The sequence below is a fragment of the Ammospiza nelsoni genome, chromosome 5 (genome assembly GCF_027579445.1).
Source record: "Ammospiza nelsoni isolate bAmmNel1 chromosome 5, bAmmNel1.pri, whole genome shotgun sequence".
Classification (NCBI taxonomy): Eukaryota; Metazoa; Chordata; class Aves; order Passeriformes; family Passerellidae; genus Ammospiza; species Ammospiza nelsoni.
Genome location: NC_080637.1, coordinates 14350559 through 14375464, shown reverse-complemented (window position 1 = coordinate 14375464; position 24906 = coordinate 14350559). Strand labels below are relative to the sequence as shown.

At 40.7% G+C, this 24906-nt stretch overlaps 1 protein-coding gene across 1 annotated transcript in view; it reads right to left on the bottom strand.

The window, feature by feature from the left end:
- Positions 1-22460: 22460 nt before the first annotated feature.
- Positions 22461-24906, bottom strand: part of PIK3CG (phosphatidylinositol-4,5-bisphosphate 3-kinase catalytic subunit gamma) — a 33135-nt gene continuing 30689 nt past the window's right edge. Inside the window, exon 11 of the mRNA XM_059473187.1 lies at positions 22461-24432. Within this exon, the coding sequence (XP_059329170.1) occupies positions 24151-24432 (282 nt within the window). The 3' untranslated portion in view covers positions 22461-24150. The remainder of the gene's footprint in view (positions 24433-24906) is intronic.

Here is a 24906-nt window from a genome sequence, read left to right as displayed (position 1 = left end):
TATATTAATCTATATTATTTAGGATGGGAAGGGGTGATGTGGTGCTAGCAAGAGCATCCTGTTTGTCAGCTGATTGTTTAAGGTTTAGCTGGAGAAAGAAACAATAGTTTAAAAATGGGGGAAGAAGTCCAATTTAAACACTGCTGAGTGCCAACGCTCATCATAGACGCTCTTCCAAGCCATGCTGCAGGGACTACTTAGCGCAGTGGTAAGTGGGTGCTGCTTGTCATCACCAGGAAGCTTAAATGTTTTAAGTGGAGTAAGCAGCAATTACGGGTGCCATGTTTTTCAATGCCTCACTAAACGCTTCTTGAAAATGAGGTCCGTGGAATGCATGAAAACTGCATCCCCCCGTGGTTTGCTATCACCTCTGAACATTGGCCAATGTATTGGGGTTCCAGAGAGACTCCAGTTGGAGTCTTATTTTTATGCATCAAGCAAATTAACTGCTAAAATGTCTAAGGCTGCGACAACATGGCTGTTTGATAATTGATTTCATTAAACATTCAGCATTGCTCAAATGGCCTTGCAATGAGCTTCGTAAGGGCTTAGGGTGACATGAGCAGTCAAATGTGAGTTTGTAGTAGCAAGATACTGAAAAACCTGACCTCAAAAAAATAAGGTGACAGCAAAATACAGCAATCTCTCTGACACTTTTCACACAGATAGGGATATCTAAAGCTTTAAATTGAATTAATTTCCAAATGGAACCCAGTTCTGGTTGTGTATGTGTTTTCAAATGCAGCTTGGTTCACAAGTTGGATCTTCAAAGTGTTACAGACCAGGTAAATTAGTGAAGTGAGCAAACCATGCTTGCATGGGTGATATTGCTGCCCTGTAACAGACAGGAGGCACCTCTGCAGGTTGAGCTGTGGAATACCTTCATGCAACATCTTGTAGCTTCATTTTACACTGCAGGCCATTATAAAGTACATTTTTGAAGTTAAATTCGCTGTTGTTTAGTACTGTCCTGCTTGAGGAACCTCTTCAAACTCAAGCTAAGTCATCTGGGGGCAGACCAGGAGTTCTCTCTGGACTTCAGCAGGCTGCTGTGTTGTCAGGCTCTGAGAACTGCTGCAGTATCCGGGGGGCTGCCAGCACACCCCCCTGGATGCCAGGCTGCAGTGCTGGCATGCCCTGACCACAGCTGCTGTGGAAGCACTGCTGGTGCAGCACAGCCACTTCATTAAAATGGCTGAGCACCAAGCGCAGCAGGAGAGCTGACACCTGAACACCATGGACACGTGCAGAGCTTGGCCACCCTGAAGGGGGGCTCAGCTAGAAATGCCAGATGGGCTCATTCACAAGTTTGGGAGCTTAAAAACCTTGTCACACCACTGATAGGATTGATCTGTTTGTGACCAGGCTGAGGCATACCTAAGCTTTGAGGAAGCTCCCAGGAAGAGAAGTGTTAGTAATTAGTGCCTTCCAGGCACTAGGTGTCCTGTGAGCATATAATATTCCATTTAATGGAGTCTTCCAGGATTAGAAGAGTTGTCATCCCTGAGGTTTTCTCGTACCCAGAAAAGGCAGTCCTTTTTTTCTAGGAATTTACCAGCAGCATAGTGTCTTTTGCCATCTAATCAAGGACTCCCCTACTTTGTCAGAGACTCTCATCCTCCCAGACTTAAAATGAGATCACTTCTCTGAAGACATCCTCAAGAGCCAGCCTTTGATGTTTTTATGCAAAACTCAGATAATTTGAATAAGAGATTCCTAAGTGGCAGAACTCTAAAAAATGCTTCTTTCCAAAAATGTTTCAAAACAGCCCAAAACATTTGTGTCTAGAGAAACTTAACCTTGAGGTTTGTGTACCTCAAAGGATGGCAGCAAACTTTGTAGTTCAAGTTGGTGTCATCTAGTTTCCTTAGAAGCTTTCTGTTCCAAAGACTTTGTATTGATATTTAAATTGCTTTTAAATCCTCATAAGGAGGACAGCTGTCGAAAATATGTGTTATGTCTAGCAGAATGAACAGTTAGATAGAGTATTGCTTCACACCTCTCCAATGAGTTTCATTAGTTACTACTAATTTTTGTGTGCCATTCTAGTTCAGCTGTAAATATATTCTTTAAAAGAAAGAGAATATACAACCTACAGAAATCCTTCTGTACTGAAAAGGCATTAGGCAGAATATTCGCCTCACAATTCCCAAGGAAATAACCCAAAGACTTTATCTCCTTTCCTCCTAGCCAACAGATGCAGTTTTCATAATACACTGCTTACCTGCTTTGTATGTCATTCTTGTCCCTTCACCTGGTTTGAGCAGTGAAAAAGAGCTAACAGGTGAGAAATAGCAATTCTCTCCCACAGGATAATTCCAGACAGCAGGTTGGGAATACTTTGTCAGAGCTGATCACATGGAGGACAATGAGCGGAGTGCAGAACAGATGAGTGTCAGACTTCCAAGCTTTGTCTTTAGCAGGGGCAATGCAAATTTAGTAAATTTAGTAAACTTGATCCAACAAAGTCCATCCAACATCCAACTACAAGCCTGTTTTTTTCTGCCAGCTCTCAGTGTTTTGCCTGATAAGAATATTTTTCTCCAGTCCTTCCCAAGAGCTGCTGCTGAGCAGCCCCGCTGAGCCTGCAGGGGCTGTACAGGGGGGCAGAGGTGTGCGCTGAACATCTGGGGTGTGCACCAGGGTAAAGCCCTCTCTCCCCTGAGCAAAGTGACTTAGCAAGCACACCAGTGGAGTACCAGCTTTTAAATCCTGCCCTTTGTTGCCTCGTGTCAGGCAAGAGGGGCTGTTACTACTGTGTCCTTGCACCACCAGTTGCCCAGCTAGCCCAGAAAGAAGAGATCCTGATCTCGTCATCTGTAACAGTCTCTCTCAATTTGGCAACCTAGTAATTTCCACAGTAGTTCTCCATGGAAAGTGTTCATATTGTACTGGAGAAACACATGGCCCTCTGCCTAATGCAGGATAGTAGGAAAATACTCACATTTGTGTTTGGAAGGTGTTACTCCCTAAATTTCCAGTTTGATTTGTGTTATCTCAAATATTTTGTCCAGGCTTTTGAAATTTCAGATAAAGATGAACTTTGCATACTGCATGCCAAAAAAGCTGCTGCCCAGAAAGCATCTTCAAATCCAAACATGTCCTATATTTACTTCAAAATCTTGTCAGCTATAAGGTAATATTTTTTCTTCCTTCTTTTTATCTCTCTATTCTTGACTGAGCGATAGTTGGTATGTACATTTAGAACAACCACAGCTCATACGAATAATCATGTACCGATCATGTACTGATCTTCCAAAATACCTTTAAAATTGACTTTTTATTGACTTTCTTTCTTTCCTTCTCAGGTCCTTCTGGCTTAGTAGGCAAATCTTGCTTACAGGATTTTTTAACTGACTGTTTTTAATGGCAATCACGCAGCAATAATTTTTCCACTGATAACAAAACTTGTAGTTGTGTAGATCCATAGTTTCACACTTTTCTCATTGGAATGATGTCACCATTTGTAATACAATAATGTCACCATTATTGTATTACAAAATCCATTACCAAACCCAAATCTTTTTTATCAAAAAAATGTCCAGTTCTATAAACAATATAAGAAACTAGTGCCTGTAATGTATGAATGAAATTCTAACATATTCCCTGTGATTCTTCCTCAATTGACTCTTCTCCATCTCACACCCTTTATTCTGCCTGTACTTATTGTTCTGTGGATTCAAACCCCTAAACTCCCCAACTGCCTACTGTAAATCTAGAATGGCAAGAACCAAATAGCCATTTACATACTCAAGAAAAATTGTTATTTATGCCAGTGAGGGTTTTCCCTGAGCAAACAGAAAGGCCAAGTTCAAAACTTGGATGGAAGAATAATCCATCTGAAGAAGCAGAATAGCAGCAAAGCAGTGTAAATGAAACATCCCCTGCCACTTTCAGTACCAATTCACAATCAGTTTAACCAGATATACAGTTTGGGGAGTTTCCTGACACAAAATGGCACCTGCTAACCCAGGAACAAGTGTTCATTTCCTCTCCTTTCTATCACCTTTTAGGTACTTATAGTGCTATGTAGTCAGTGGAATTAAATGCCTGATTAGAGCTGAGATGATGAATCATGCTGTCAGGGAGAAGAGAGCAGAAGTCATGGCTCAGGAGGAGGAGTATCAGATTATCAGCAATTCAAATTCTAGTTGGCTTATGTTGGTCCTGAATTCAAGTGTTCCATCCACCTCATCTACTGAGATATTATGTTCAAAAGAAATGCAGAGTATCACATATTCTAACCTCAAGTCCCTTGCTTTTTCACTCATCCTAGTCCTTTTTAACCCCAAACTGTATTTTCCAGGGAGTATGAGCTTTGTGACTTATTACAAGTTATGTTTACAAGTGTTACTATTCAGTAAATGAACAGCTGTTGATTTCCTTTGAAATCTGTTGTTTGTTGTCCTTGATATTCAGAAACTACAGGATACTGTCTCTTAGAAAAGTGCTCCTTTTTATGTGCCTCAATTTGGGCTCTCATAATCACCTGTAATTTCAGAAAAATGCGACTAGAGTTTCTAAAGTCAATATAGTGAGTTCTGAATTTGTCATTAAAAGTAAACCTTCTCATTTTAAAAGCAATGAAATAAAATGACAGTGTAGATGCAGTAAACTTCATCTATTTTGAGGATCTTATTTCGTTTGATGCCCTTACAAATTTTATAAAATTGGCACTATACACTGTCAAGTCAACATGTTAAATGGCTAACAGAGACATCTCTCCAAATAGCTAACAACAGAAAATCATCATCAGATGGAGAAGTTCCCCAGGAATTGGCAGGAGGCTGCTTCTGTTCAACACCTCCTGCAGTCACATGGGATCAAATATAAATGTTGCTGATATAACTTGCAGATGACACAAAACTCAGTTGTACAGTGATGTTCCTGAGCTCAGAAAAGCATGGAATGATCTGGATAACTCATTCATTTAAAGAAAATCATACTCTACAAGCTCCTTATTAAGTCGTTGACTTCAGAAGAAAGAGGTTTCTACAGAATGGAAGAATTTTATCTTGGAAGGCAGTGTTTCTAGAAGAGTTTAGTGATCAGAATGGAAAAACAACTTTACTCAATTTCTTGTGTAATTCTACAGACAAAGGGGCTATTGAGATTTTTGCTTGTTTTGAGAGGGAGAACAAAAATAGGAGTGAGAGATCTTTCCTCTATAATGCACTCCTGAGACCAGTAAAAAGGTACAGATATAGTGTTCATGTGTTCAAAAGAATATGGAGACTTGGAGACGTGCAGAAAAGAGACCTAGGAATTATTCATAAGCTGAAGGAAATGTCTTGAGGTGAAAAGACTGGGAGAATTCTCAATGTTCATCTAAGCACTTGTTACCATGCTCAGTAGAAGACGCTTATATGATCTAAGGGATGAAGGATATCACTCTGTATAGTCTAGTAGCACCTTTATGGAAAAGAATAGCATCAGTCTTGCTTATCAGAGATGGCTCAACATCTTCTCTTGGAAAATCAAACTCTTTCATGTCACTAGAGGAACACACAAATACCCAAAGATGAAGTAATTCTTAGATTTTCTGAAATATGAAGCACCAGAGAAAAAATCATAATACAGATGTGCTTTTGAAAACCTACAGTCACTGCCATGGGTGCTTGGGTTGTATTGAAATGAAAAAGACTGATAGTGAATGGATAGTTTTGCTTCATTTTCCTTGAGGGAGATGGGGAATCTGATAATTTTTGAAAAATGAACTTTCTCCCTGCAAATCTTCTATTAGTTCTGAGCTTAGATCTGAAGTTTTCAGATCATCTACTTTGTGGCAAAAACTGGGAGAAAATGAGTAGAAATAGCTGTTGGATGGAGAATAACACTACAATTCCATGCCTTGAGTTTCTCATTAACTGTTCCTAAAAATAGTCATTAAGAGAACTAACTTCAGTTTCTTGGGAGCTAATTTCAAGAAGGAGGGAGTCAGAGCTCTGGCGTCTGAAAGTGATATCTTCTAGGGAAGAGGCAATTTTTCAGTGAACATGAACTATTGGGCTTTTGGTTTGGGTTATTTTTTTGTTTTGTGGTTTTGGATTTTAATGTGTGGGGTTGTTCTGGTTTTTCTATTTTGTTGTTTTGTTTTGTTTTGTTTTGTTTTCTCTGATAGATTTGATTGTTACTCATTATATTCTTGAGGAAATTATTAGTTATTCTTGGCAAGAAGAATAAAGCTTCTGTAGAAGTATTGGTTAAAGAGGGCACCATCTGAAATATTTTCTTTGGTTTGAGCCCTAATGTAGTGGTAATGTTCCTGCAGACTTTTGTCCTGCTGAAAACTGAAAATAGCATTAGTGAGTAAAACCACACTCTGACCCTGACATGCTTCTCAGTTTGGGTGTCTCTGCACACCTGCACACATCTGGGCTTGGTAGGTGCTGCTGGCCTGTATGACAGGCACTTTAATGTCCCAAAGGCATCAGCCAAGATGGGTTCAGGTGCCTTGCAGCCTAATCTGTAAGGAAAGACATGTGCCTGTGGTTGGAACAGTTACATTTGAGAGAAAAACCTTAATTCAAACTAGCAGATCTTAAAGGACAAATGTCAATGTGTCAGAGCTGTGCACTGGAGTCTCAAGCCTTCAGTTTGTCTCAGAATAGTTTGGTTATACAAAGTTGTGAATGTGCATTTGATTAAAAAATAATCAAAATGTAATGACCTTTACAGGACATTCTGGATTCTGGAAGATTCTGGAAGAGAAAGACCGTTTGTATCTCTCTATAAGTGTATGTGTGTGCTTGTATAAATAAACACACATGCATTTGTCTCTACATGACATTACTGTTTTTATTCTGGCAGAAGCTAAAGATCCCATCATATTAATTTGTCCAGTGTAAGTATCTTAACTCATTTGACTTGCAGTGAATTGAAATTGGCTATTTAGTGTAGACTTATGGATCATCAAAGAAAGTATGTGATTATTTTTTATACTTTTATAAGAAACAGAAATATTTACATTTTTAAAGTAAAATTCATAATTGCACCACATTTTCAATATTCCAACTTTAGCCCCAGGAGTGGAATATAAACTGTGCCAGACATGCATTCCCATGAGCTTTTTATCGTTGTTTTCGACACAATCTATTTTTATTCTGTTCTATGGGAAATGCACACACTTTGTGCAGTTGCCAGAATGTAATTTCCCAATGCCCCTTATTTATTTCAAAGTATGCTTTTTTTGGATTCAAGTGCTTTTGCAACAGCCCTTTTTCATGTTTTGTCATGTAAGTACTCCCTGCTCTTACTGAACCCATTTGGTGAGGGCAGTGGTTTCATATGTGGAGCTGGAAGGGCAGCCACATAAACTGGCAGAAGCCTCCCACAGTTGGTTCTCCTTCCTATTTCAGGGCCTTCCACTATTCATGTTCCCACCATCTGAGGCTGCATGCAGGCAGCTGGGGGCAGAATTCTTGCTTTGTTCAGATTCTGCTGCACATCTCAGAGCCCAGCAGTTATTGGGGAGATGAGGAAACCCCTGCTGAAATTCCCCTCTTTGGGCCTACCTGTCAGGACAATTTGGAGGCTGCCCAATCCACAGTAGGTCAGTCCTCAGGGACCATCTAGGAGCTGGGGCCAGCCAGAATGCATCCAGCTCCTGGATTCTGATTTACAGCACAACCATTGCCTAAGGAGCAACACAGAGGTTCAAGCTGATGCTGTACCAGAGAACAGATTTGGCTCTGGAACCTGCCCCAAAAGGACAACTTACCTCCATCAGGACATGTCCTTGGTCAATGTATCCACTAAAATTTGCATGGTGCTTTCCAGGTCATAATTTTCTGTCCTAAGGTCACTTTCACTTGATAGGGTTTTTTCTCTCATGTATTCATTTTTGTGTTAAAATCAGCTTGACAATGTCCTTACATCCCTACAAACCACCCCATTGGATCATTGCCGTAAGACCTGGTCAAGGACTCTCATGTTCAATCACAGGTGCAGCCCTAGGACAGTCCTTTATAAAGTGCCACAGACACTTCTGCATATAAATAGGGCACCACTGAAGAAAACCTCTCCAAACCTTCCTTGCAGTGCTGTTTAAAGGAAATTTTAATAAGTGCCCCAACCCTGACTCATCTTCAGTACAGCAGCACAGACCTTGCACCACAACACCTGCATAAATGCCCTGCTCTTATCTCACAGTGTTCTCCATTATAGACTTCAAACAAACAGGGAAAGGAAGAAGTGTGGTCTTGAGGCCAGACATTGTGGGCAGTAGTCCTTCCTGCTTCCACTGTATCTGCCTCAGTTTATACCTGGTAGCTCAAATGTGAGTTTGTTCCTGGAGGTTTGGCCTGACTGCTTGTAGAGAGGGCTGTTAACCCCTTGTGACACATAGTAAGGATCCAGAGTCAGGGTGCTTTCCTTGCTCTCTGGATTTCTCCATCATCCTCCTGCCATCTGGATGGTGGCACAGCTTTGTCCTACTGGAACTTGGACAAGAAGCAGATGGGTTTGGTAGCAGCTGGTAAGGCACATGGACTGCTGAGATGCAGGAAGGTGAGAAGGTTTTCCACAGGTCTGAGTTCATGGCTAAATCTTGAAACCGTGGTCCGTTGCTGCGGCCATGAGTCAGGGAGAAAGGCTGCAAGGTTACAAATGTTACATGTTTTCCTCAGCAAGTCTCCTCCTATGTTTCCATTGCCTAGGCTTTTTAATTGGCAATGGCAACAGGCAAAAATTACCCTTCTCGAGGTCTGACAACCTCACAGCCTTCCAGAGCCCTGTAACTCATGAGGGAGAAACAAATGTTTTGAAATTGGGCACTTGTGGGGAGCCAAATTTCCATGAAGTGGCATGGAAGAGGAGCCTCTCAAAGTGTCAGTGTCAAAAGAAGCTCCCAGTCAGATGCTTCCACAGACTTCATTGTGACAAAAGCATCTTTCCCTGAAAGGCCAAGGGCTCCCACCAAGGACAGGGACACTGCTGCCCTTCCAGTCAGCCTTCAAATTAATTGTTTACAAAGATCATCTACCAAGTCAATTGATAACAAAATATCTACATTATGCATAAACTGCAGAATGCATCCTTCCTCCCAAAGCAAAAACAAAAGGAAAAAGAAGTCAGTGTAATCAATAATGCAAGGCCTGTAGGCTTGTCCCTGGAAGCATGTCTGCGCTGTCAGATATGTCTGAGTTTTGGATTCTCAGAATAAGACAAGTCTTTTTTTTTCTCACAATTTGTATTGACTGTCATGAGCAATTGGATAAGGCATCCTAAGACCCCATGGCTCATATGGGTCTGTGCAGACAGGACAGCTTACAAAGTCAGTATGGATCTGCATGCTTCTCAAAACCAGGTCTTCCCATTTTCCTGAGCTCCCTTCTCATGAGTATGTGGGTTTAAAATCCACATTTCTCTGGTAGCCCCACTGTAAACATTCTAACTATTCCTAAACCAGGCCATTAGGGCAGAAACACCAGCAGAACTTCCAAACAGCAGATCTGCCCTTTCCATAAGAAAGAAAGGGAACTGTAATTGCCCCAGAACTGTCACTGTGAAAGGTAAGAGTCACCCATGAAGCATTCCTTTGTCTATCTGTAATAACCAAGTCTTTATTTTGATATTATTTTTCTGAAGGTGATGATGAAATAATGTAACAGGAGTGCAGACACAGAAGTGTGGGGATCTTTGGGTAAGAAAATTCCCCTTGACCAATCATTTTTACATTCTTTCAATGTAAGTCCTCAGCTTTTTATCCTTTCCTTCCCTGGAAAGACTGCAATATGGATACTTGACCCTGAACAGAAATAGAAGAGGAAGATGCAGACAACAGATAGACTCTTTTACTTACATTACAGAGCCAGATTGTCCTGTGGGAGCTGGCAGCAAGGTCCAGCTGATCTTATCATTATTTCAAAATAGGATAATGATTATGGAGAACACAGAGAGACTCTCAGTGTGTGATCAGCGCCACACCACCTCCCTGGCCAGTTTCCAGTGTGATACTCACCGGGCTGAGATCTTTTACTTAATCCATAAAGTGCTAGCCAGTTTTATGGTCCTCTCCATGGAATCAATTTCACATGGATTGAGATACATGAAGAAGCCCAGTCCTCACTGCAGCTGCGGTGGCAGGGGAGGAACACAAGCTGGGGTTGCACTGGTCTCCTTGACTGTCCTGGGAATGCCCAGATCAAGCACATCTGCAACTCTGCTCCGTGCTTACAGAGATGAGACAGGTCTTTGTGAATGTCCACCATTTCTTGCTCTTTCAACACAGATGCAGAGAGAAGGGAGCACCATAGCACACCAGGAGGAAGGGCTGGCTCCTTGCAGACCTTTTCTGTGCCTGCACCTCTGTGTGCCACATATCTGGTGTCAGCAGCAGCGTTCCCTGCTTGGCCAAGCTGGATGGCAGGTCTGCAGGGTAGGAACAGGGAGGGAGGGCAGAGGGCAAGCAGACAGCAGCATACTGGCTCTCCTGAGACAAAAATGCATCATATCCCAGCAGGGGCCATCCTGGAGAACTGCAGTGAATCCTGTCCTGGGCTCTAATGTGCCCAGATGTAAAGGAAATTTGGGGCTCTTAGTAACTGAGAATTTTCATGTTTCATAGCCAAAGAGCAGTGAACTTTCTGCCATGGAGATGCTCTCAGTGGCATCTCTGTGTCAGCCACTTCTCCCTGTTTTGTATCTTCTGCAAACCTGCCGAGGCTTCCCTCTGTCCCACCACCCAGGCCATTAACACAGGGTGACCCTGGGGTGTGTCACTGGTGACAATAGCCAGGTTAAGGGAACAGGTAAGGATTTTGTGCCTGGAAGGTTCCATTTCTGCTGATCAGTACACAGAGATGTAAGAAGAGTTCTTCTAAAGGTTTATGGAAGAATTTACTTTATAGGAGACAGACTAATAAGTGTTAGAGTTTATTTTGAAATGTCCATTATTTTGAAATATCTACTACTTAGTAAAGCATGAAACATTTTTTCATTTTAAATATGTGCAGCATTTTAAGACTTGGACTTTTAAAACATGTAGATGTTTTAAAATAACTCCATTGTGTAAACAGATCCTTGCTCAATAGTGCAATGTCTTGTAAACATTCTAAATAATTTAATTGATGGGTTTTATTTTCTTTCTGTGTCTCAACCATTGGCATTCCTCAGTTTAGATGTCAACATTTCTATGCCTGGAAGCTGGAGAATAAAAATAGTTATGCTCTAAAAAAGGGGCAGTGTTGAGGGTGAAAGGTCCTGATCTTGCAAGTTCTTGCTCACATGGAAACTCAATGGTACTACTTGGGTGAGGAGAAATTACTCACCCGGCAGAAATTACAAAATGAGGCTGAGCTTTGCTACTAAAATGGTAATAACTCAAACAAGGAAAAGATTATTCAGTCTCCGATGAAACAGAAGAGCGTGACTGTACAAATCTGAGTTTTAAAGAACCAACCAAGGCTGAAACTCACTGGAAATCAGTTTTGAAAACAGATGAGAACCTCATGCTGAGCTGTTAGACTGCAGTGCTGTTTCAACAACTGGGATTTTTTAGGGTTTTGTATTGAACGCAGATGAGCTACAAGGATTTCAGGCCTATTTGGAAGCCAACTCTGTATTCATGTCAATATTAATAATGCTTTGGGCTAGACAGAAAGCTTGAAAACTATTTGTTTGCATAAATAGTTTTGCAGTACATTTTTGGAGTTCATTCTATGGCCTTAAAAAGACTGTCCTCAGCACAGTAAGATGACCTTATCCTTAGAAAAAATAGTATTGTATGTCAGAAATGTCTTTATTTCCTGACACAGCAGGACAGAAAAGCCACTTTTATTCCAAGGAATCCAGATTGTTCATATGAGACCTAAACAGAATGAACACATCATGACACCACAATACTGATTGTCTGACTCTTGAGATAAGGGTGAGTGCCTAATGGCTATTTTCCAAACAAAGAGCACTCAGTTAAGAACCAGGGTACATGTCAAAAAGGTTTTAAAGGGGAACATTACTCACACTTCAAGAGTAGTTAAAGAATATTAAATAGACCACAGAACTCTATTTCTTCTTTCACTACAACAAGTACAGGGGAAAAAAATCTCCATATCTATAAATCTTCTGTTCTCTAACCTTTTCTACCTGGACCATCACCTTCTCTGATTCTGAGGACATCTGTGCTGATCCTCAATTGAAATTTGACAGAAATGGCAGCAGCCCACTTCCAGGATTCAGGGACACTCTACTTGGTGTGACCAGTCCCTACATGAGGTCTCTGCCACACCTGAAGTTTCAAAATAATTTGCAGCAAAAGACACAGTGGAAGGTTCATATTTCTTGATCCTTCAAAGCATCTCAACTAATGTAATTTAAGCTAGTAGTTCTCGGCCTGCAAACAGGCACCTAAACTTTTCAATTGCTGGTCCCATTGCCCTTTGCTTCTTTAAAGACAATTCTGATTTTCCCTCTGAGAGATGTTGATCCCATGAATAATTAAAAACTTCCTAACTTGCTTCTTCTCTGCTGTTTGTGGCAGACACTCCCCAGCTGTAGGTTGGAAATGAAAAACTTACCCAGTGCAAAGCCCTTGGCACATCTTGGTGGTTCTCCCAAGGAAAAGGTAACGGGCAATACATTTGCCTTTCTGCTGTTTCAGTGCACTTAACTGTCCTTCTTATCCACCTTTTCAATTAAAAAAAAAAGATTCTTTGAACAGATCTAGTATAGCTTCTTACATGGGAAGCTCTGGAGAGAGTGCTCCATTCTGTGTATGGACAGGTCCTCTTTTAATTAATGCTGATTTTTCTTCTCACTTTTGGTTGCGTCTGAGCATAATTGTTGAATTTGGAAGAGTAGAGCAATTACCTTCTCAGTGTTTCCTCTGTTGTTCTTGGTTGTTATCTTGTAAGCAGTTGTGTGCCTATGGACCTTCGTGCTTGGCTAGCTTTCACAGTTGGATGAAGGTCTTACATTTTATTGCTCAGAAACATTTTCATAAATAATCCAGTGTAGGACTGCAACTGATTAGTTTCTTTCTGGAGAGAAAGATCAGAAAGGTCCTAAAGAAATGGAAATGTCATGTTTCTGTGTCAGTTTAAAGGCTGTTCTTGGACCTTGTTGATGTCTAAGCTACTAAAAACTGAACTGGTCTGTCTGACTTCACAAGAATGTAATCCATCAGAAGAGATCCACAAATAAGTTGGGTTTTTTCTTTTTCCTCCGGCTTAGCTCATTTTCTGAGCAAAGTACTATATTGCATTAAATATGTCTCCCACCATTGTTTATTTGCAGACCTGTTCTTTAAAGGATAAGCCAATTTCCTCTCAAATGCAGGTGATTTCTTGTGACTCACTCTGACAGCTGTGACAATCTGTTTGTCACAGAGCTATTACAGCGTCCTGAGTGGGTCACTGGAGGTGAGAGAGAGATGAGAATCTTGTTTTTTGATGAGAAGGCTGGATTTATTGATATATGATAAATAATACATTGTAACTATACTAAATAGAATAAAGAGAGAAGTTGCAGATGCTTGCTAAGCTAAGAATAGAAAGAAAGAATCTATAACAAAGTTGTGTCCAGGGACTCTGTCCCCAGCTTGTTCCTGTGATTGGCCCTTAATTATAAACATGGGAACATGAACCAATCACAGGTCAAAATAGGTGCATCCTATTGCATTCCACAGCAGCTGATAACAATTGTTTACATTCTCTTTCTGGGGGCCCTCAGCTTCCCAGAAAATGCAGAAATCTGAAAGAAAGGATTTCTGTGAAAAAATGGCTGTGACACAGAGCTATTGGTACATACCAATTTATTTGTTAAGAGGAGCCAAAGGTGGAGCAGTCTCACAGGTAGTTTAGAACCTTAAAATGTTGCGTGAAGATTCATCACATTACTCTTTGCTTTTGTGGGGTGTTTTAATGATGGTATTACTTTTTAACTTTGCACTTCAGTGAGTTGTCTTACAACAGTGACTCTTACCTGGGAAAAATCCTGCCCTGGAATGTCCCAGCTCTGCTCCATGCTGCAGGATCCAGCATGATTCCATGGCAGTGTGGGAACACACCACAGGCCAAGGCTGGCAGTGGGCTGGTTGCCATTCTGGGGTGAATTGTTTCTGGCTCGGTACCATATGCCTGAGGGTGGCATGTGTCTTCTCAGGAAGGACAAATTACTCTTCTTCATGTTTGGCAAGCTCCTGCTGGCATGCCAAAGAGGGCTATATTTAGTACTGGTACTGTTTAGCCAACAAGCTGGGAAAATTGTCATGATGATATGATGAGAGATTTACCAAGGCTGTTTTCCAAGAGCTGAAGAAGACTTGGTTGAAGTGAGTTTTGAATTTCCAGCTTTGAATCTTGCCACTTCTATTTTCTCTGGGTACAGTACACCCTGCTCCCAAACCCAGGCCCATGGTGTGCAGCTTGAACTGAGCTCATTCACTCTGACTTGGCATTGGTGGAATTCCTACCAATGCTATTCAGATATACAGCTTGGTACCCAAAATTCTGCTCTCCTTGTTCTGTAGAATCCTGGCTGCTCCTGCTCCCCTGGTGACACGTGCTGTCCTGGCTGCCTAAATGGTCCAGATGTGCTGAGAGCAGAGATCCAGAGAGCAGTGGCAGCTGTTCCCTCTTTGCCTCTCATCTGCACTGGGCACGTGCCTTACCCACAATTTATATAAAACCACATGGGACCAAAGGCACTATGAGCCCTGACACTGCAAGAATTTCACCTCCTCTGTTCCTTTCCCTTGAAACAGCAACACCAGGAACCTCCCAAAGAAATGGAGCAACACCATGGGGTTATCTTATTTCTTATTCATTTTATTTATCTTTTTTCCATCCCAAATTGGCCACTGGAACATTGAGTGTTCAACAAGAGCATCTGAAGATCATTCTCCTGGAAGGCCATGACTATGAGAAGGTCTCAGTTATCCAGTGTCTGTACTAAGTTGAAGTTACATTTTCCACTGGTAATTTACTTTATACTTAGGCTTTGCATACATAGCAGTGTTGTAGGAGGGCAAAAGAAATTACCTCTTATGGAAAAAATAGGAAAATATCCAAATGTAAATATAATTTTATTGCTTTTATTTAGACTCTGTGAAGGAATGGAAATTCATAGGGGATAAGCTAAACTAAATAGGCTTTTTATTAACAAAATATTTCGTGCTTTGCTCACAACTCAGCTCAAGACACATGAAAAAAAGATTAGCAAGGACTCTAATTCTCTAACTTCATAGCTCTCCCTTAAAAAATCCATATGACTGTTTAATTATGTCTTGACACATGTTCTCATAAGCAAAGGAATTTTGGAGTGATTCTTAAAAATATTCACAAAATGTACCTTAATCCTTTGCTTGGCCATTTAAATCTTCTTTTCCATCTGAAGCAAGCGTTGCTTTTGGCTGTTGTAGCTATAGCCAAAATATGAAAAATCGTCTGGGCTTGGGTTGGCTGTGTTGGGATTTTCTCTTCTATGTGGTAAGCAGGAAATTCTCAGGGCTGGTTAATACTGTACATATCCTCTTTTCATTTGCAGTTTTGGTATTGCTGGCAGGATATTGCACAGTGAAGAGCACAGTGTTATCCTCTTTTCCTGTGCGTCCCTAATAAAAATTAGGTTGTTCTGCTGATTTAATTACTGTGAGGACAGCACATGTCCTTAGGAATCTTGTCACAATACTGACATTTCTTGTGGAAGTTTTAAGTGATTTGACACTTCTTATTATAATACAATTTCTAGCTTATCTTCCAGTGAATGAGTGTTGATTAATATTTCTCGGCATTACAAACAAATCACAGCTCTTTTGCTTATTTTCAGTAGTTAAGTAAACTAGGGGAATGTCTTGACAACCCTAATTTGCTGTGCTTGGTAGATGATTGACTATTTTTGTACATTTCTCAGCTTTCCATCCATTGGGCCAAGCAAAATCTGGAGAGCAGGTTGTCTGGGACATCCACCCTGTACAGACCTGTTAAATCCCTCAGATGTTGGTTGTTGACTATAACTAATAAATTCACTGCAGGTCCCTTAGGAAGCAAGCACTGCCATGTGGTAACTCACAGCTGTGAACATTCCTCAGGTCATAAAGTCCCTCTAGTCTATTTCTCTGCCAGGGAGGTATTTGTTTGCATCTTCCAATAGAGCCCTTTTTCCATGAATAAAGTAGCATTAAGACAAGTGCAAGACACAAACTAGTTGTTGGAGGGCAATTCACACTCCTCCTTTTAGCTTGGTATGTGGCTTTGTAAACCATAGATTTTAGGGAAAATGACATGGTAAATTAACAGGAAGCATATAACTCCTGGCAATTTGTAGAGTCTAAATGGCATGCAAAGATGTGAAAATGCACTGGAGATTGAAGTTTCTTGACTGTACACCACTCCCCTCACAGCCTGCAAGCTTTGTGGGGCTCTGTCACAGCCTGATTTGCTGCATTGTCAGCTCCCAGGTTTGACTGAGTTTGAAGAATTACCATAGTAATCAGCTGTCACAAGCGATGGTTTCTCTGAGTTTAGAAAGAGCAGCTGCCAGTCCCTGCTGTGCTCTGTGTGCTGGGCATTGCTGCCAAGCTCCTTGGGTTCCAGTTCTGTGGTTTTGAACAAAGGAAGCAGTCTCTGGCTATTTCTGACCTTTCTTGTTTAGGAAGTGCACAGCGCTCTCTCCCTGTGTGCACCTTCTGAGAGGGCTCCTGAGTGTCCTTCTCTGTGCCACTGAGGTGTGCTGGCTGTAATGACCAGCCACTGTCTCTGCAGGCCACACTGCAGGGCGTGCTGGCTGTAAGGACCAGCCACTGTCTCTGCAGGCCACACTGCAGGGTGTGCTGGTTGTAATGACAGCCACTGTCTCTGCAGGCCACACTGCAGGGTGTGCTGGCTGTAAGGACCAGCCACTGTCTCTGCAGGCCACACTGCAGGGTGTGCTGGTTGTAATGACAGCCACTGTCTCTGCTGGCCACACTCCAGAGCTGACTCTGTTCCTGCCTTCCACAGTTCCTTAGTAGCCAAGAATACTTTGCTGTTCCACAAATTAACCAGAATTACTAAATCCTCATCAAGGATGGATTGTCCTAAAAGATTCAATGTCTCCTTGATCTCATTTTATTTTTTAGTAGGCACTGAACAGTTTGGAGGGGTTAACAGTTTCTCCAAATGTTGTGGGTTTTTCAGTTCTTGTTTATAATTTTCCCCTATGGGCTTATGTGGTTTTGTGCCTTATTTTATGTCTTTTAAATAATTCTCTTCATGGATTTGTGACATTTCTGAACATCTAAAAATATTTCTCTTCCCTTTTTTAATGGAAATGTTGCTACATGAGTGTTTGTTCCCTCATCTACACTCATGGAGCTTCTCCCTGTAGGAGTCCCAGCAAGTTGTCCACTTCCAATGGTGTTTAAATTGTGTTTCAAGGGTTGTGGTGTCCTTTTTTTGAGGTCTTTCTCAAAGCTATGTGAAGTCTGCTGTATTACAACAAACCCTGGCAAGCTGTTATGAGCTATACTTTGGTTTCTAAGCCTTTTTGACAAAATGGTGCATTTAATAATTTTTCTATGATTCAGTTTCAGCAAGTGACAGCCTCTTCTTTTGCATCCCCAGGTTATAATCTCTTGATCTTATAAATAACACTAAGAAATATTTCTTGTAGTTCATAATTGATGCAGTTTTAAATTAAGATATTGCAATTATGATAAAGACTTTCCCAAATATCTTTTTCATTGGCCTATCCCTTGTGAAGATGGTATTCCAAAGGGTGCTCTCTGCAGCACTGCTTTACAGGGAGTACTGAAAATGAGTAACAACTTGCTTCTCAGAAAGTGCAGCTGCTGATGCCACTAGCTAAACTGATCCCAGGGTTGGACAGCATGCATACATGACACTGGGGGGACAGCTAGATGGTGGCCCCACATTATTGCTTTTTTTGAGTCTTGAATGTTCTGAAAAAGGGCTGTATTTTGCTTATTATTGCACTTAACTTTCCAGTCAAATGTGTATTCACTGTAAAGTCCTTTTCTACCTTGAGCCCATTGATAATAGTACTCAGGAGGATGAACATAGAGCATTAAACCTGGGCCATTAAAGCTTAGTCTTCCAGTGCTTTGCACCTTGAAGCATACACACACAGCTTTTCCACATTTATTTTGCTGTTTGTTTCCTTGTCAGAGTCAGGAGATTTTTTAGCAAGTTTCTCCAGTGCAGGTGTTGACAGCATGCCCAGCTACCAGTACTTTTGGCATATGGTTCTTTTGCTGACATTCAGCTGTGCATTTCCTGGCTGTAAGACACAGACAGTTTATTCTAGTTTCAGATTCTGAGGTCCAAAGAACAGCAACAAGAGAAGAGAAACGAGGAATTAGGGTAAAGTTCCTGAGCAGCAGCAGAAAAATAGTCATTCATATTAAAATTTTATCTACCAATTAAAAAAAAAAAAAGAGAAAACATAATGTTTTATAAACTATTCTCACAGAATAGTCCTGATAACATCACTACTTGTGTGGCATGAATCCCATGAAAGGGCCTTTCAGTAACATACTCTATCTGCTGAGGTCTAAACCCTGCAGAGCACACAGTTCATCCTGGCACTTAAACCCTGCCCCTACACCCCCATTTTTGCCTGAGCTGCTGCAACTGAGCCCCCATTCCCCTGGGAGGGCTGAGCTGCACCCAGTGGCCACCTCTTCCCACTGAAAGTTGTTTTCAATCTCCACAGGACCTTCAAGTCTCTGGTCTTGTTAGAGGCCACTCTTCACCCACACTTTGGTTGGTGTTGCAATGACAGAATCCCAAAGACTGTCCTTTGAAGTATTAATGTGTAGCTAATTAGCACGTCCCTATAATTGCCTGTCTTTGCATGACCCATCACCTTGAACTCTCCCTGCCTGGACAGTTATGGTTTCAGACTACTTCAAAGGTACTGAGATCTCTGGGTATTTTTTCTCTCCAAGTAGGCAGAATTACTGTTTTACGGGATTTGGAAAATACATCATATTCTGTGGGAAGGAAACAGGTTTGTAAAACAGAGATGCTGTCATGAATGTCATCAAAATGAAGAATATCTTTGGCTGGAGGGGAAGCATTTCCTGAGGAGACCTGTTTATTTCACCAAGATATTTTCATGCAGACATTTGACAGCTGAGCAGAGGATCTGCCATCCTGCATCAGGGACAGAGTCTGTCCAGGCCAGTATCCTGTCCCTGACATGGACCAGCTCCAAATACTTCAGAGAAAAATGCATTTCCATCATGATAGGAGAGAACTTCCTCATGTGATGAGTTTACTGCCAGTCCCAGACACTTGCTGGTTGATTTGGAGAAGAAGCAGTAGGCTAATTTTTTTTTTTCTTTGTTAATCTCAGGTTGTTTAATAGTAAATGCATCGAGCAAAATTCAGTTCTGGCTAAATCTTGAATTGCTATTGAACTCTTTATCATGAACAGCATTGTGGCAGCATATTTCTTAGGTTATTAAACAGTCATAACCCTCTTAGCCTTTTGCAGGATAATTAGTTTTTATAAAGAAAGATACATTCAATGGCAAAGGAACATCTGGTACAAACTCTGAGCTGTAGTCTTAAAACTGTTTTCTACCATGGGTCATTAACATTTTTATTTTCTTTCAAGTTCCCTTTCAAGGATCTTTTCTGGGTATTCTTCATTACATTAGACTTGACTTTTCTTCTATATCTACTCGTTGTTAATCTTACAAAGAAATGCTGCTATCTACAGTGTATTATTTTCCTTTTTTTCTTCATGCACTTAGTGAGTGGATGAGTGGCTAACTCTGACCACAGGCACTAGACCAAAGGCAGCTTTGAGAGCATGACCAGCACTGGCACAGGGTGACTCCTAATGCTGAACACCGAGTGGCTGCACCCAGGTGTGGGATGTGCTTGCAATTAAAACATCCAGCACTTCTGCCATGCACAGGAATCTTTTGTTAGCTAAAATTAACTGGCACGTATTCCTGGCAGTGCTGCTGCTGTTTCCAAAGTGACAGCCTCTTCTTCTGCATCCCCAGGAGAATACCTGAGCAATGGCACACGCTGCCTTCCCCAGCCTTGCCGTGTCAGGGGCTGCCAGGCACCCTCTGAAACAACAAACCCCATTCCAGGGGTGGGAAGGAACGGATCCTGTCCTGTGTCCCCTTGTTTATTACCAACAGGCAGGACATCAGCACCTCTCCTGCTGGGTATGGGACCCAGTGATGCACAGAAAGCCAGGAGAAGCCATGGCCTTGTGCCTGTCTCCTTGTGTCAGCAGACTAGAACAGGTCACCAGTGCCCCTTCTCTCTAAAGAGATGAAGATGTGCACCCCTCATGTGGATATAACCATGGCATTTCTATCTTTGGTCAGTCCTTGTTATTAACTGTAACTGCAGACACACAGTTTGTCTTTCTGTTTTCTCTTCTCCAGAATCTCACTGTCTGTCAAGATTTCAAATATATTAGTACGTTTTTAGGCCAATTCTGGCTTCCAAATGCAGACTGGGGTGAGCACAGCAGGAATCTCTCTCCCTGTTGTCCTCTCTCTAGGAGAGTTCCTTGTTTCTGGAATATTTTTTTTAATATATATTATGTAAGTTGAAATGAGAAGATTAATGAAAGCACATGAGTGCTTTTTTGCAGTTTTGCAGAAAATTCAATGTTGCTGGGATGCTCAAAGAGCCCACCAGACCCTGCAGATGGCATCTCAAATTTCAATTTTAATAATTTTTTCTTTTCAAGGCTACTTGACACAAACTACATTATAAAGTCATTAGCACAGAGTCTGAAATCTGTATAATCCTTGGGACTCGTGGATTTGCAGAATGGTGCTGGTAGTCAGGAGAAAGGTTTATAATTAAAATACAAGAATCATAATTTCCATTGATATTTTTCTAAAGTAATTTGTTCATATCTGTATTTCTGTATCATTGATCACATTTTAGAAAAAAATCTGCTAAACTTGTTAAGTCTCAATACTCTGCTAATGATAGATTAAGCACTTCTAACAAGTGCAGCCAGTGTATTCAGTGAAGATCTAAATATAATTACACTGTACACCTGAGCTCCATTTCAATTTCTCTTCCTGTCCTGGAATATAATTAGGATGGAGCCTTGGGGACACACTCACTGCTAACCAAAATCTCAATGACCTTGCTGGGGTCAAAGCAGATGTCCAGTCACAACTGAGTATGAGGCACTGACTCTAAGAATAGATTCAAATTTCCACTGCTAGGTGCAGTCATGATGTGAATGAAACTACCAAGAAAATACTACAGATCTCAAAGACAAAGTAGTCCTTAAAATAATTTTCAAAAAATAATCTTAAGGCTAACAGGAGACAGTGATGATAATTGAGACCTACTCAGAAAATTTAGTAATTTTCTGCATGCTGTGTTAGAGCTTCTGAAAAAAGTGGTCAGTGGTTAATGACTAATTCACATTTCCTGGTTTACAACCCTTAAAACCAGTTATTTTGTAGGGTCAGTGAGTTTGGGAGACTTGGGATATTGCGGTTCAGCCTCCTGCTCCAGCAGTGGCTCGTGTGCTAAAGCTCCAGCTCTCCAGGCCTGGGATGCCACTGCAGAACGGGACAGGGTGCTCTGTCTGGGACATGCAGATGTGTCCTTGCGCCACCTCCTCCTGGAAAGCAGCTCCTCGCCCTGCTGAGCCTGCCCTGCCTCAAGCCACATCTCTGTGGTGTTTCTCCTTGTCAGGGCTCGCCACAGAACCAGGTCAGTGGTGGGTGGAGGCTCCAGAGGGACACAGAATGCAGCTGATAATCAGCCACATGATCGTGCAGCCCTTTGTAAGGAGATGCTGGTGCCCACAGCTTGCTCTGCAGGTAAAGAGGAGATCTGGCAGCCACTCTTGATCTCCCAGGAGTCAGGCTGGCCCAGAGGACACAAGGCAGCCCAGCAGAGCCCAGGCAGCCCAGCCATAGGCTTCATGGGCAAGGAAAGCAGTGAACAGTCTGGCAATTTGCTCAGCACAGAGGTGTTTCAGGTGTCTGCAATAAACACAATTCAATACAGCACATTGTAAACTGCTGATAAAAATCATCAGTGTAAGTTTAGGGCAGGACTAAATAACTTTCTTCTGGGTGCAGATCTCTTGTAGATCTTTTCCTGCAAGTAGAGGCTGCTTTAAGAGTGCCATTTCCCTTGAAGCTGTGATTAGCATTTATTTCCCCATGCTACAGTTAAATTTAGCACTAGATCTACTTATTTTTTAAAACTAGGAACTTACTAAAATCTTCAGATTTTTCTTCATAGAACGAACCAGGAATGAATAAAGTGCTCTTTGAAAGTGGCAATATTCTATACACATTTTTCAATTACAATAATTGCAACAGACTATTAAATTTCATTACATCTGACATCATACAGAGTTATTAATACGGAACTAAAACAATTCCTCTGAGTGGGACTTTGAATATTATTTCTTACTGAGATTACGTATTCTTTAAGAAACTGGATTAAAATTATTTACATGTATTTTGCACTAAGCTGCTTATTCATGAATAATAATCAAATAAATAAACATATCAATTTATTTCAGATCTATAAAATACATATCTAAAATATCATTTTACAGACAATATTCACCATTTAGTTTGTATTTTAGTATGATCTAAAGCCTATCTTGCACAGAATAATAATGTAACAGAATAACAAAATAGTCTACATTTTAATCTTAGAGATTTCCTTAACTGGGGTCTACCATTTACATCAAAAATACTTGTGCACAGTAAACAATTAAACATCACCATTTCAAGAATAGATTGGCTACATCTCATAACTGAGACACCGATTACAGTACATTTATTAAAAATCCTTCAAGAATGCACTCAGTTGTAGCAGTAGTTAAAATCATAACAGTTCTGTGAAATGATCAAAGCAAATGATAACAGAATTTTAAAATTCAGTTAATCATTTATATGTAATGTAAAGCCCATGTAACACTACAATGAAGGAAGAAATTACATGGGCACAAGTGCAAAAAAGCAATATTATAAGCCATCTTCTCTCTTTGGTAACAATCAATTAGCAAGAAGTATACCATAATAATTCAAGTCAAAGACTAATTCAAGCTATATGTCTTTTTCCTTTCCTACCATAAGCAGACTTGATTTGCATGCAATCTAAAGTAGAGAGTTAAAATTCTACTTACACTGCCCAGTTTTTCCTCTTTCAAGTTTAAATATTGAAATTAAAGACAAGGGGGGTTTTTCTTTCATAAATAGCTTTTCAGTAGTATTGTTTCTTCAGGAATTTGAAAATAAATAGCAAAATATACACAACTTCAAAGATTACATTTAATTCCTTCTAGGTATATCCTGAAAATATATCACCAAGGAATAAATAACTTTGGGTTTTTCAGATATTTGGTAACGTGTCAATTACTCTTAGATAAGGAGTTTTCTCTGAGTGATAAGGAAGTACCATTGCTTTTTCTACAAAGCTTTTCCTATACAGGTGGAATTTTAATAACTTTGCACTAAGAATATAATCTGTAATATAATATGGATGTTACCCACTAAAAAGTACAGTAAAAAAAACCTTGCAAAATTAAACCTTCAGAACTTCATGTTCAAATCTGAGGAACTTCCCAGTAACTATGAAGTTCTCCTGGCAGTCAAGATTGGTTGTCTGTGTGAGGAGGTCACAGTAAGGCAATTTCCCCCAATGGCAGAGCCAAAGCTCTTTTCTACTGACAACATATTAAAAATCCAGAAAGGACAAAATGCCGAGGAAGGGACAAAAGAGAAGGATGTAGATGAAGAACATTTGTGTCTAAACCATCCTGAGACACATATGGATTGTCTACAGAGATTTCACTAAAACCATAGATTTTATATAAATTCTGGTTTTGAAGGACTTGACCCTCATGGATAATTAAGGTCATAGGGGTAGGTTATCATCTTACTCAACCTCCTCCTTATATTTATCTGAAATTATTGCTAAAGAAGGAAAAAAAATCCAAGCCAAAACAGCAAAGGAACTAAAAGAATCCAGCAACTTGAAGTGTCATTAGAAATGGAAAAAAAATATTATCTGCAGGAAGATCTTCTGGAGGGGCAGAGTAAAGTCCTTGCCTTTTTACAAGATCCATTTAAGCTGCCAAAAGAGAAAAGGCAATTTTGATTGCTCATTTATTCATAATTCAGAAATAACATGTAGGTTCACTAACCTCCTATTCACACCCACAGTTAATTTACATAAAATATTAAGCAGAATGCTTTTCTACTCCTTGTTTGATTCCAAGCACAAGATGCAAAAACCAGTTAAATTGCACTGTCCAGCCCTTATCTCTGCAAACCTCTATCTGATCAAGAAAATGCTTTTTGGCATCTTCTTCACTTTTCCCTACTGTCAGTGCTTCCCTGATATATTCAATATCCTCTTTGCTGGTTAATTGGGGCATTCCAGTCATCAGCATCATGGAGAACAGGATGATCAGCAGGTTGGTGTGGTGTCGGAGAGCTAAATAAGCCTTCACACATACGTCCTGTGAGAGAGAAGAGATTTTTGTTAATTGAGGAGATGGATTGAGAGGGATGGTGTAGGGATTTCACAGGACTCTCATTAACCAATGCCATTCAATCACTCAAGTGTCAGTGACAGGAGACCCAACAGAGCCATTCAACTGAGTTGAAATGTGACACAAACTTCTGCACCTGCTGCTCAGTGTAACTTCATTCACCACAGCTTGGGGCAGCAAGAACTGTTTGGGTGTACAACAAACAGCTCTTAATACTACATTAATTACTAAAGCATAAAACCTTAGCCACACCAGAATTTCACAAGAATTTCTCTACCATATAACCTCTTTCTGTGGCTGTTAAAAGAGACAGCAATAATTCCCTGTCTTCCTTTCCTGTTGGGATGTTTCCATTTAAAGACTGTGGCTGGCAAGCGAGACTGAACAAAGCAGCACCTCCAGGGGATTGCTCTTCATTTTCTCTAGATGTCTATTAACTGT